We start from the raw sequence: 13,557 nt of genomic DNA on the forward strand, positions 1-13,557 counted from the left end.
CCGGGGCAGTTCAATGTGGCTTACGTTTCCAGGTATCTGAGCTGGGCAGAGAGCAGAGTCTCACACTTCTGTCCTCCCAGAGCTGTGGTGGCCAAAGCATCAGTGTGGAGTGGTGTTATTTAGTTCTTCAACAAAGGGAAACGGAGGGATTGGGCAAGCATTTCCTGTCCTAGTACTGAAATTCTATCATTACTGCCAGTCGTTCGTTTATGGGAAGGGTCGTGGGCTTGGAACCAGGAGATCCAAGGGTCACCATCTGTGTGACCTTCATTAATTCATATAACTCTTTTGAACTTCAGCTTCCTCATCTGTGGAGTTGTGATAGTACAACCATTGGGTATGGGGGAAGTTAAATGAGATAACATGTGTGATCCGGCAAAGTCATGTGAGCCCTCCCCTGTGGCTCATGAACCAGGTGGTCACCATTCAATTCCCAGTCAGGGCACATGCCCAGGTTGCAGATTTAATCCCCAGTAGGGAAGCATGCAGGAGGCAGCCTATCAGTGATTCTCTCTCATCCTTGATGTTTCTATCCCTCTCTCCCTCTCCCTTCCTCTCTCTGAAATCAATAAAAATATATTTAAAAACATTTTTAAAAGTCATGTATATGTTATAGGGGCTAAAATTCTCTTATGTCTGAATGACACAACTATGTATGAGCCCCATAATCACCATTTGTTGTGCTCCTTCCCTGTTACAGGCATTATATATTGAAATCCTTCAATAACCCTGTGATTATAAGAAAAGTTATTTTCCCACTTTAAGATGCAGATATGGAGACTTAGTAAGTTGCCCCAAGGCCACATAGCCAATAATCAGTGGAATCAGGATTTCTTGAAAATACTTTTGATGGGAAATTTTCAGACATACCCAGAAGTAGGTAGATTGGTAGAGTGGTTCTCAGCTTGGGTGAACATCAGAATCACCTGGAGGCTTTGTTAAAACCCAAATTGCTTGGCCCCATCCCCAGAGTTTCTGATTCAGTCTGTTTGGCGTGAATTTGCATTTCTAAAAAGTTCCAGTGATCCTGATGCTGCTAGTCTGGGCCACACTAAGAAACATGGGTCTGGCATTCTGAACCCCCAGCTACCTGTCACCACCTCCAATAATAGTAAACATTTTGGGACCAGGATTTTAATCCTCACTCCCTACATCTGCCCAGGTCTCTGAACTGCCTTCCTGGCCATGAGGTCTATAGAAACTCTTTTGTGAATCATATACATTATGAATATTCCATCCTCATCCTCAATATCTTCAAATAAGTAGCTTAAAGTAAGTTGTTTGAAATCTGACTAAATCAGGCTTTTAGAGCCTTTTAGCTTAATTACTTGACCTCCTCATTTCAGAGTTCTAAAAATAGCTTTTATGGACATAGGAAGAATTAAGAATTTCAGACCATAATGCTACAAAGTGAGGTGGGGGCAGTGGTTATTGGCCGAAAAAGAATCTGTAGTATAATTTTAAGATAGAATTATGTATACAACTACCATGGTGCATCGTTTTCTTTTTTGCTTTCATATGTGTAAAAATGGCAGGCAGAAGCTGGGATGGTTGTATGTGTGAAAGACACATGCTGAGCCAGCCCCTTAGGCTCTGTGTCTGTTATCTCTCTCTCTCTGTTCTCCTTACACCTCCTTTGCCTCTCTTAACCCATGCCTGTGTCAGGATAGATGACACTTCCAGTCTGTCTTTGCAAGGGCAACTGCTCCATTCCATTCAGCTTTCTGCTTGTGTGCTCCATGGGCGACAGAAAGTCCCCTAAGTCCTTGCTGTCCCTTCTTTCTTCATTAGCATTATCAGCCACGTCTCCATTGAGCTGACTAAATGCGAGCATTTAGGGGGTTTTCAGCAATCGGTATGATTATCTCTATTGTTAGCTCAATTTCCATTATTATGTTTCTCTTACACTGTTTTCTAGGTACTATTGATTTGACATTTTTGCAGTCTTTAATTCTGTTCATTTTAGTAATAGGGTAATAATTTTGGAAAACCACAGTTATTTATAAAACTGACAATACAAAACCCCAAACTCTTTTCCTTCTGATTGATTGATTTTGAGTGTTCAAGTTTTGCTAATGCTGCCAAGCCTAATTAAATAAAATCTTCACTCAGTGACAAGTTCTCTAATTTGAATGCTTTTTAAAGTGCTGTATAAAAAGGGAATTTAACATCTATCCATGCTTATAAGATAAAAAACTAGATTAACAATTATGTCATTCTTGGGGTTTTGAGGATAAACCCACATTTCAGTGTGAGAACTATATTAACTGTCTGAGATAGGTGGTCATTATACATTCTAAACATTCTCGAATTCATTCACTTATGGTTTAATGTTCAGGTTTGAGCTTGCTTCTCAGTCCAAGGCTCTCTCTTTCTTCACTTTTTAAAAACATCATGTGCTTATGCACGTTGTCAAAGAAAGTGCGAAAATTAAAATGCAGATGATGAGAGGAAGAGCATGGACCACAGGCCAGGAGACCTGGGATCCAGGCCCAGTCCTGCAGCAACTCCTCCTAGGACCCGAGACAGTCACTTAACTCCCATGCTCCCTGGTGTCCCTGTCTGTAAGACGAGAGGGCTAGACCAGATAATCTCAGGTTCTAATGTTTGCACAACTGGAGTTCTAATGTTACTGAACCTCCAGCTCCTTTGAAACAAGCGTGCTTCTGAAGAGCTGCCAAGACCGATGTTCCTCGCACACTGATGAACAGTCTGGAGAAGAACATGTACTACTGAAAAGGAATGTGATCCTCTTTTGATTATCAGGGTCTCCTAAGTTTTAATGCCCTGGGTTAAGGAAAGGAAAGAAGAACATGTCTATTACAAGGTGACGAGAGATCATTTTTCATGGCTGGAGGATGGTGCAGGGTCTAGTTTTGTCTCGGTCCCCTTCTTCCTTCACCAGTTTGCTGGCTTCCTGAGGGCCCTTCTCTGCATTGCCCACCTGCCACTCTGGCCTCATCTTTCACCACAGGCTATAGGCCAGGGGTGGCTTTGAGACATGTGGCATACCAGGTGAGCGAATCATTGGTGCTCCCTCAAATGGGTGCTATTCAAATTGTACGCTATTTTAGATGAGAGACTGAAGGCTGCTTAGGGCAGAGGTGCAGGGACCCTTATACGGAGCCATTCCTCTCTGACTCCAGAGAAACAAAGGCCCTAAGGCTGACCATCCATTGTTTGTCAAGCTCGCCCATCTGCGGTCACATAGTTCACCTTTGCAGTCACATAGAGTACCCTTTCAGATAGGAGTTCTCATAAATGTGATTTTCTCCATCGAGTTGGATTTCCAGTGATACTGTAGCTCCCTAGAGACTGTGCCCCAAGCCCTTGGCCTTCTGCCACCCCGAACCCTTTATGCAACTCTGCTCCAGCTGTTGTGAGCTGCTTGCTGCTTCCTGAACTCACCATGCTTAGAGGACGACTTGTCCTGAAGCTAGTGATGCTTCAGTTTCAGGATCCCTTCCAAGGCCCTGGGAGGGACTCCAGCAACTTCATATTCATAAGTTTATATGTTTTTAACAACCCTTCCTCCAATTATACAGATTTCAGGCCCCACAAAATCTTGTTCCATATGTGAGCATGCTCTCTGGCTTCTCCAATCCACCCTGAATCCTGGCTAACTTGTTCTTCTCTTAGACTCAGCTCTAACAATTTCCATGTTGTTGGGTTCCTTCTCTCATCCAACATGTTTTATTGAGTGCCTGTTCTATGCCAGGTGCTTTTCTAGGTGCTGGAGAAAGTAGTGGAATAAAGCAGAGAAATCTTTGCCTTGGTAGAGTTTGTAGTCCACTTGGGAGGAAGTCAGGTTCATTCTGGTGGGTCAGATGTCACTCATGGGTTCCCATTGCTGTCAGTCATCCTACTGTAACTGTTCACACATCTGTCTCCAGTCTGAATTGTGAACTCTGTGGGTGGGGGCCATGTCCTTTTATCCTGGTCCCAAAGACCTGGCACAGTGAGCATCGACAGGCTGGGTACAAGTCTGAAGAGAAGAAACACATAACTGCTAGTAACATTTGCAAGTGAGGAAGGGAGGCAGCTGCTAATTTCCTGTGCCCACCCTAATTATAGCAAAACTAGAGGCCCAAAACATGAAATTTGTGCAAGGGCTTTGGCCCCCCGCCGCTGTGGCGGCTGCCTCTGCCTCGGCCCCCACTGCCTCGGCCCCCACTGCTTCGGCCCCCACTGCCTTGGCCCCCGACCACCGCAGCTTTGTCCGAAAGGAAGGATGCCCGGAAGGACATCTGGTCTAATTAGCATATTAGGCTTTTATTATTATGGATGAGGGATCTTCCTTCAAATCTGATAACTTCAAGAAGCTCTTGGTGGGATATGTAGTGAGAGTGTGTACAATAGAGTAGTGCAGGAAGCCTCGTGGGGCCACACTGATTATTATCTGGCTTCAGAAGCCCCTCCTTCTCATTGCAGGCTCGTTGTCCCCCTCCCCAGCAACAGCACTGGTGTCCTGTTGGCAAGGTTGAAAAGGGACCAAGTTCCATGAAAGGTTTTTACCTCAGCTGATCAAGTTGCTTTCATAGCCATGCAGATAAGTCAAGAAAGTCCTAAATTCTTCATAAGCAGAAATGATGAATTTCTCCTCTCTTATAATAGAATGCTCAAAGAGTTGCCATTTCCTTCATTTGCTATTTCAAGAAGTGGCATTTGGGGTTTCAGCTTATGTGAACATTTAATTATCAGAGACATATAGGCAAGAAGAAATGACTAAAAAGGTCACAGGAAGCTTCTCATGCCAGAGAGAAGAGCAATAGAATCAATAAGCTTTTTTTTTTTTAATTCTTTTTTTTTTTGTTAATCATCATCTGAGGATATTTTTCCCATTGATTTTTAGAGAAAGTGAGAGAGAAGGAGGAAGGATGGGAGGGAGGGAGAGAGAGAGAGAGAGAGAGAGAGAGAGAGAGAGAGAGAGAAACATCAATGTGAGAGAAACACATTGATTGGTTGCCTCCTGCACACACCAACCGGGCCGGGATCGAACCTGCAACCCAGATACACGCCCTTGACCAGGAATCGAACCCATGACCCTTTGGTGTGCGGGCCAATGCTCTAACCACTGAGAAACCCTGGCCAGGGTGGAATCAGTAAGCCTTTTTGCTTAGCTCTTCCCATGGTATTCTAGGCTTCATACATGTTTGGCCAAAATTGAACTCGTTTGTGGTCTGATGCTTTCCAGTTGTGCTGGATTCTTAAGGAATTTCATTTTCCTGGCATAGAGAAGACTCCCTGGTTTCTGATTGCCTGTGAATCTGGAATTTCAATTTGCATAGATGTTGAGCAGCCAGACCTGCAGCAGCAGATGCTAAAGGAAAGAGTGAGTTCAGAGAGCCTCAAAGGGAGGCTAATGGGAGGGCATGTGGGTCGTGCTCTTTGGCATCTGTGAGATCCGCATGATCACTGGAGGTTTGCCGTGCTGCCTGCTGCTTTGGCCAGTAGATGGGGGCCGGGGGGTCTCCGTATCAGGGGCTAACTTGTGCACATATTGTCCATTGGGATGGGGCTCCTTCAGTGTTCTGATCACATGGCCCTGGCCTCAGGCCTGACCTTTCGGTCTCCTCCACGGAAGCCAAGGTTTTGATTCTTTCTCTGTTAGAAAACCATCTGTGGGTCCTGGGCCTCCCAGACGCCCCAGCTGAGTCTGTCTCCATCTTCTGCCACAGAACCCTCTGAGCAGCATCCCTTGGGGTTTACTGCTTGCCCCCTTTCCTCCTCCAGAATCTTAGGTTCTGCTGCTCTTGCAGCTTGCCTACTGGGAATGGGTCTAAGTTCTTCTCTGTACACCCTGAACCGCACCCCCTGCCCCGCAATTGTTATTCTTCTCAATCCTTCCTGACACAAACTTCATCAATACTCCTCAGTTCAGTTCATAATCTAAGCATCTATTTATGTTTCTTTTGGGCTCAGTCCCTGAACTCCAGTGTCATCTCTATTTATTATTGTACAGTTAGTTTCCTCTGTCTTTGGCCTTTTGTTTTTTCTCTTTTGTTAATGCCCCTACCATTGTTGTCTGTTTTATTTCATACATTTCTGGAGGGTGCAGGAAAGCTTTTGTAAACAGATTGGTAAAATTGAATGTATGTGGAGCACTCAAAAAAAAAAAAATCTAAGATGACTGTCATGCAAGCAACACATTTATTATTATTATTATTATTATTATTATTATTATTATTACTAGAAGCCCGGTACATGAAATTCATGCACGGGAGGGAGGGGGGTCCCCTCAGCCCAGCCTGCACCCTCTCTAATCTGGGACATCCCTCTCACAATCTGGGACCGCTGGCTCCTAACTGCTCACCTGCCTGCCTGCCTGATCGCCCCTAACTGCCCCCCATGCCAGCCTGATCACCCCTAACTGCCCCCCCTGCTGGCCTGGTTTTCCCTCTGCCCCCCTCTGCTGGCCTGGTCGCCCCTTACTGCCCCCCCTGCCAGCCTGGTCGCCCCCAACTGCCTCCCCGCCGGCCTGGTTGCCCCCAACTGCCCCCCCTGCCAGCCTGGTCACCCCTCCCTGTCCCCCTCTGCCGGCCTGGTTGCCCCTCACTGCTCCCCCTGCCAGCCTGGTTGCCCCACGCAGCCTGCTGGTCAGTCGTTTGGTCGTCCCTCGCTAACCCCCCTGCCGGCCTGGTCACCCCACGCAGCCTGCTGGTCAGTCATTTGGTCGTCCCTCGCTAACCCCCCTGCCGTCCTGGCCGCCCCACGCAGCATGCTGGTCAGTCGTTTGGTTGTCCCTCGCTAACCCCCCTGCCGGCCTCATCGCCCCCACAGCCTGCTGGTCAGTCGTTTGGTCGTCCCTCGCTAACCCCCCTGCCAGCCTGGTCGCCCCACGCAGCCTGCTGTTTGGTTGTTACTGTGAGGGCGTCATGACCAATATGCATATTACACTTTTATTAGTATAGATTATTATTATTATTGTAGAATGATTATTTATGTGTTTACAGTTTGTCAAGCTCTGCCAAGCGTTTTACCTGCATTAACTCAATGGAGCCCAATAATAGCCGCATGTAACTGCTCAGCTTTCTTAACCATTTTATTGCCTTCAGTTTGATCAATACGTGTGGGACCTGTCACCTGGAGAAATAGGGATCTATGGCCCTATCAGGGCAGATCCAGGTTTTGTGAGCAATGAAGCTTAGAATTTGGGGGACCTTGTTTAAGAACAATGATTCAAAGTTGCCAATACAAAATAAGGCATGGAAGTGAATATTTAGAATTTGAAAAGAAATCACAACAAATTACAAATTTTAAAAATCTAACTCAAACCATAAACGTCAGAAATATAGGAAAACAATACATTTTAATCAATCTCTTGATACATTTTAATCAACCTCTTGACACAACTCAGTAATACTTTCTTCCCTACATTTTTTGGCTTTATACTGTGATCATCTCTTCATATGATCATGATTTTGTTTTATCATTCTGTTATAGATCATTTAATATTTCCCTTAGTATGATTAATTGACATTTGTATTTTATTAATCATAGTTTAGAAAAGTTTCTTCTAGCTTTGCATTAGGTAACATTATATAAATTCTTAGGACTGGAAAAATATCTATTAGGTTTCTTTCTTATATTAGCTATATGATTTGGGGGCATTCTCAGTTTGTACAATAACTTACCTTAAATGCCCCCAAGCAGCTATGGGGCCATGCAAATTGGGATCTGTCTGTATTGCCATATATCCAGCCCCTCATTCTACACTTCCGTGTCATGAGTCAGGACATTGGGTAGACTGACACAGTGGGTGTGTTCCTACAAATCATCCTAATAAGACAAGATGCTGAACTTGACACATACATAGTACCTGGAGAAGGGTCTGTGCAAGTGAGGGGCATTAAGTTTTATTAGCCTCACAGTTAATATGTCTCTTGGTTCTGGGCTAGATGCTCTGGGGACACAGAGATAATGAGCCTGGCCCTGTCCCAAGGCACTAATAATTGGGGAGACAAGCTGATCATGGAACATTTCAATCCAAGCAGAATGAACTGCACCCCAGGACTGCTACTGCCCAGGGATGCAGTACTCAGAGAAGAGAAAGGCTACCTCTTAATGGGTTAAGGGAGGTGGTGCCCCAGTTTTATGGCCAAGTACCACATGCCCTGGGCTAGAACAACCCTGCTTTGGCATATTTGTTTTTGAGATTTGTTCTTTAGAGGAAGGATGCTACTGCTAAAATAAAAACTTTGTAGACCACTGTCTGAAGGGCTGTAGGACTGTGACAAGTGCAGAGGTGTGAGCGGCAGGCTCCTGTCAGAAATGGTGAACTGCATTGCTTATGTCATGGACCCCAGGGCTAGAGATGTGTGACGGGAACCTGCACTTCAGCCTAGCCAAGGAGAGCTGTGTTGTCAAGGAATTCAAAACTTTGCCAACCTGAAGAATTCTTATTCTCCTCTCGGCACTCTTAGAGTATCACTTCCTTGGTGAAGTGAAGAAACCTCACAGCCCACGGGCGGCAATTGGCTCCACCTCCTCCCTTGATTCTGTATGTAACTTGTGCCAGCACCTCTCACTGTATTGAATTAAGTGTTTATGAGGCTGCCTGTCCAAGGTGTCTTCAACTCAGTTTCATGGCTGTTCTCCAGGGAGTGACAACCCTCCCCCCAAAACTGTATTTAAAATTTGGAAACTAATGTGTATATACATTTTCGGGGAGGGCGTGGGCCCAGGTTTTTAAAAGAGACTATAACCCCAAGGAGGTTAAGAAGCTCAGCACTGGGCTTGTTCCCCCTCTGAATTTACAAATTCCAGCATAGTTCCTGGACATCATTATATACCTGGGCTTCTTCAGAATCCCCTGGAGAGCTTGCTTTAAGCATAGATATCCGGTCCCCACTCCTGGAGTTTCTGCCCTAGTTTACTTTTGTGTCAATGTACAAGGTGATGCTGATGCTACTGTCCCTGGACCCAGTTTGAGAACCAATGTGGTAGTCTGCCGTAAATGGAAAGTACCACGTCCTCTCCCTTTCTGATTTCATAATAACCTGAGAAATGAATGTCCATAGATAAGGACTTTTAACCTCCCAAACTGGGTAGAAATCTGAAGGTGCTGTGTATGTAGATCAAGTTACATGTTTCACACACTATGAAAGCAGCAAACCAGGCACTGCAACAGTTCTGAATGCCATAGACTCAGGATAGTTGAGCCCCATCATGCTTAGGAAAACACAGTGCCCTTGAATATTTAAAATTCAAACTGGTGAATTCTCCTGGTTACAAAACATGGTGTTTCTGATAGTCTAGGTCATTCATGACCATTGGCCAATTTGGGTAATTCTGGGCACAGAATCTTGCTTTTGATAGAAAATAAAAACTTAGCTCTTGTAGCTCTGTCACCTGGAGAAATATTGAACTTAAGCATGTTGAGATGACTTTAAAAACAAGGCCATGAGCCAGATCTGTGCCAAACCTCTTTCTTCTAAACCAGGAGTCGGGGACGGGGACTGGCTGGCTGGTAACCAGCCTAATTTCATTTTACTGTGAAGGTGACGTTCTTTTCACCAGTGGTGCTTTAGGGCAGTCAGTTCCCTACCCTTGTGAGTTGTCCCCCAGCTCATGTGACCACTTGGAAAGGCTCAGTGAAGCTGAAGAACAGTGAACAGCTCTAACCATTGAACCATCAGTTTAAAAAATAGTAGAAAATAGGCATTTATACTCTTAACCAACAATTTAGTGGGTAGATGATGTGACTGCCCATGGACCCACCTCAAGTCTCCCAGTCCCCTCTCTTCTGTTATTTCTTTTTATATCTTCTTTTTCTCTTCATCTTCCTCCTATGTTTCCTCCATCTCTGCATCTTCTTCCTCCCTTATCTGCAGGTGTCTGTCTCTTTTGCCCCTTTCTCTCCCCATCTCCTTCCCTCACCAATCTCCATTTTCAGCCTTATCTCCTCTGATAACTTCTTTATTTCCTCCTCCTCAGGGCCACGTGTTGAATGGGGGCATTGTGCCAATTATTTGTATTTGAAGCAAGAGCTTTTTGCCTTGTTTTTAACTTAAGTAGCAGGTGAGTCATTCAGGGTTGACCCCTTTTCCTTGGAGTCGGTGGTTTGTCCTGGAAAGTGTTCCCTGCTACTGCTAAAGACCTCTGCCCAGCCAGGTCTCTAAGGAGTCATTTCATTAAGTGACCTAAGGGTTTGTACACGTTTCAAATCTTCGTAATCCTTGAGACTAAAGAAGATAGACGTGTCATTCTTCCATGAGGTCTCTCTGTTGTTGAAATCAATCGTGTAGGCTTTCCTGGTTAACATGCATCATTAATCTCTAACAGAAATGTTGCTAATAAACTCGCCACAATTTACTCTGGTTGAGTAGTGGTGATCCCAGATCATAACAGTAACCTAGAGAAGAAAGAGTTCCAGTGGACGAAAGACTGCCTTCTAACCGGCTGGTTACCTGGGGGAGAAGTGGGGGGGGGGGGCACTCTAGGCAATTAACTCAACTTGTTATCTTCAGTTTCCAGCCTCAGTTAAACAGAGCAATGGTTTCATGCCTACCTTTGGTATTAAGGGGTGTTACAAGATAAAGAGAGGCATATTAAAAATTTTAAGAGTTTATTTGAGCAAAACTCAATTCAAATCAGGCAGCACCAAACTAGAAATGGTTAGGAGCATTCAACTGACAGAAGCTGGGGAGAGACTTATATAAAGGGTGGGAACAAAGAAAAGAAATTATTTGATTGACTGTAGCCTAAAGCCTAGTTGGCTGTTTGTGATTAGTTGTCTTTAGTGGTTTGGTTTTGTAACCATGAGGCATTTGCAGGCTTAGATTTTGGTTTGCTTACATAGGCTGCCAGGCCTTAGAGCACCTCAGTCTAATGGTCCTCCTGTTTAATTAGTTTAACAGTGGATTGAGTGTGATCACCTGTGTGAAAATATGCAAGTTATTGAATGCTACACACTGGCACACAAAAGTAATACCTACATTATATTCTGTCTTTAAATACTTCCAAGATATCTTCAGGCAAAAACTAATTCATCTAATTAACAGAAACATTATTTTGGTATGCTAAATAGACTGCTGACCTTAAACAAATAGTCAGATATTTCTCCAGAAAAATGGGTTTGTTTGGGAACAACAAAGAATTGCAATTTGGGACATGTGGTCTAATAGCGAACCACATGCAAGTCCAGAGAAACAAAGGAGGGAAATACTCTTTTATGGACTTGGGGGTGGGGCTGTTGTAAAGGAAGATCAACGCACCAGCACATTCCTTGTCTGGTGAGGCCCCCTCCTGGTACATAGACAGTCCTTTTTTCTCTGTGTCCTCCCTTAGCACTAGGGACAAGAGAGCTCTCCGGGGTCTCTCTTAAAAGGGCACTAATCCCACTTATGAGAGCTCCACCCTCATGACTTAATCAGCTCCCAAAGACTCCACCTCCTAATATCATTACATTCAGGATTAAGTTTCAACATATGAATTTGGAGGAGACACTAACATTCTGTCTATGGCAGAGGCTTTTATGACCACATCCCTTCCACTCACATGCCATTGTCCAGAAGACAGTCATATGGCCACACCTAACCATGGGGAGGCTGGGAAATGTAGTCCAACTGTATTTGGAGGAAAAGAGATTTTGGGAACAGGTAATAGCCTCAGTCACAATATCCAATTTAGATACTACATATCAGATGTCTTTCATATATTCTTATATTAATTATCATTGTAATATATAAAGCATTTGTTGATATTATATTTGATGCTTTTTTATTAATATTTTGAAAAATAATCTTCTCTGTGTATGTGTGTGTGTACCCGTTTTAACACTTCACATACTGTGTTATACAGTTAGTTAAATATGTATCTATATCCCTGACCTCACCCTTAGTGCCTTGCAAATGGGAAGTGACCAGTAAACACTATGGCAATGACTGGCAAAGATGAGAGAGATTTTTACTGAGAAAAATAACTTTGGGAATAGTTAGAAAAGGCAAGTTATCTCTTTTCTTTCCCCACTTGCTTGTTGCCTCTTTTCCCTTCTCAGTGCATGGTAGGGATGGCCATCTCTACCCATGAGGTTCACCCATAAGCACTGGTTTAAGTAGTGCTTTTATTCTCCCCCTGTTTGCCTGGTTTTTCTATGTTTAGGTATTACATAGTGAAGTTGTAAATATTTCAGAACAGACAGGGATATTTTGAGACTCAGAGATGAGTTCTATAGAGTCTTATATGAAATAGTGAGCCCTGTGGATGCTTTAAGCCCTGAGCCAAGAAAAGGTGGTCATGGCTGGAGCCACTGTGGGCATCCAGCCTCCACTGCTAGACCATGGCTGGAGCCCTAAGTGGGCATCTCTGGCAGAGCCTAAAGCTTGGAAGAGGACTGACCTTGCCAGGGGTGACCCAAGACATGACTGGAAGTTCCACCAGAATCCATAGCCTTCTTTGTGTTTAAAGAATTAAGCAAGCATGACTATACATAGGCAGAGTGCCACGAAGTGTCTTCTTTTTCTTTGAAAACAACTTTTATCTCTTGGTTCTGATTCTTCCTGGTAGCAAAACTAACACTTTAATTATAGAAAAGTAGGAAAATGCAAACACATATACAGTAGAATTTACAGACTTCTTTAATCTTAAGAAATTGCTTGCATCTATAAGAATGTTCCGCCCTAGCCAGTGGTTAGAGTGTTGGTCTGACCACCAAAGTGTCAAGGGTTCGATTCCTGTTCAAGGGCACGTACCTGGTTTGCAGGTTTGATCCCAGTCCTTGGTCAGGGGCATGAAGGAGGCAACCAATCTCTAGGTCTCTCTCTCTCTCTCTCTCTCTCTCTCTCTCTCTCTCTCTCTCCCTCCCTCCCTCCCTCCCTCCCTCCCTCCCTCTCCCTCTCTCTTCTTCCCTCCCTCCCTCCCACCCTCCCTGTGAAAATCAATGGGAAAAATATCCTCATGTTGAGAATTAACACAACAAAAAGATTGTTTCATGTGCTTATCTTTCACCTTCCAGGCCAAGCCAAAGCTGATTGAGCCCCTTGACTATGAAAATGTCATCGTCCAGAAGAAGACACAGATCCTGAACGATTGTTTAAGGGAGATGCTGCTCTTCCCTTATGATGACTTTCAGGTAGGTAACTTTTCAGTTTCTGCAAATAGAATCATGCAGTTGATCTTTACAATTATCTATCTATTGCTTTATTGTCTGTTTAATTTAGGATTTTTAAAAGATGATGTTATTTAAGAGGGGAAATTATGTCATTATATTCTTCAGGCATTCTTTCATGAGTTGATTTTTTAATGGCATTATTTTTCATATATATGCAGATGTGAATTTATATGTTATATATGTGTGTATATGTATGTATGCAAACATATGTATATATACAACATAGATGTCATATATATAAGTGTGTGTGCGTGTATGTGTGTGAGTGTTTTATCTTGAATACAAGTACTATTCTATAGGCTGCTTTAATGGACACAAGTGCCTCCTTTGTCTTGTGAGATTTATTTGAAGAGGAATTTAGGTTTTTTTCCTAGTGCCTTAGAGTCTTAAGGTTGAGATTTGCTGGGGAGAAGTAGAGGATTTTGTCATGCATCCTTTCAGGAAAC

General features: G+C 43.8%; 1 protein-coding gene across 30 annotated transcripts in view; it reads left to right on the forward strand.

Annotated features, from left to right (window-relative positions):
* DOCK9 (dedicator of cytokinesis 9) overlaps positions 1-13,557 on the forward strand; it is a 281,552-nt gene that overhangs the window by 119,530 nt on the left and 148,465 nt on the right. For all 30 annotated transcript variants that reach the window (XM_080662392.1, XM_080662395.1, XM_080662401.1 and 27 more), the window contains exon 2: positions 12,956-13,072. In XM_080662392.1, the coding sequence (XP_080518518.1) occupies positions 12,956-13,072 (117 nt within the window). The remainder of the gene's footprint in view (positions 1-12,955; positions 13,073-13,557) is intronic.

Source organism: Plecotus auritus (assembly GCF_963455305.1).
Source record: "Plecotus auritus genome assembly, chromosome: 3".
Taxonomy (NCBI): domain Eukaryota; kingdom Metazoa; phylum Chordata; class Mammalia; order Chiroptera; family Vespertilionidae; genus Plecotus; species Plecotus auritus.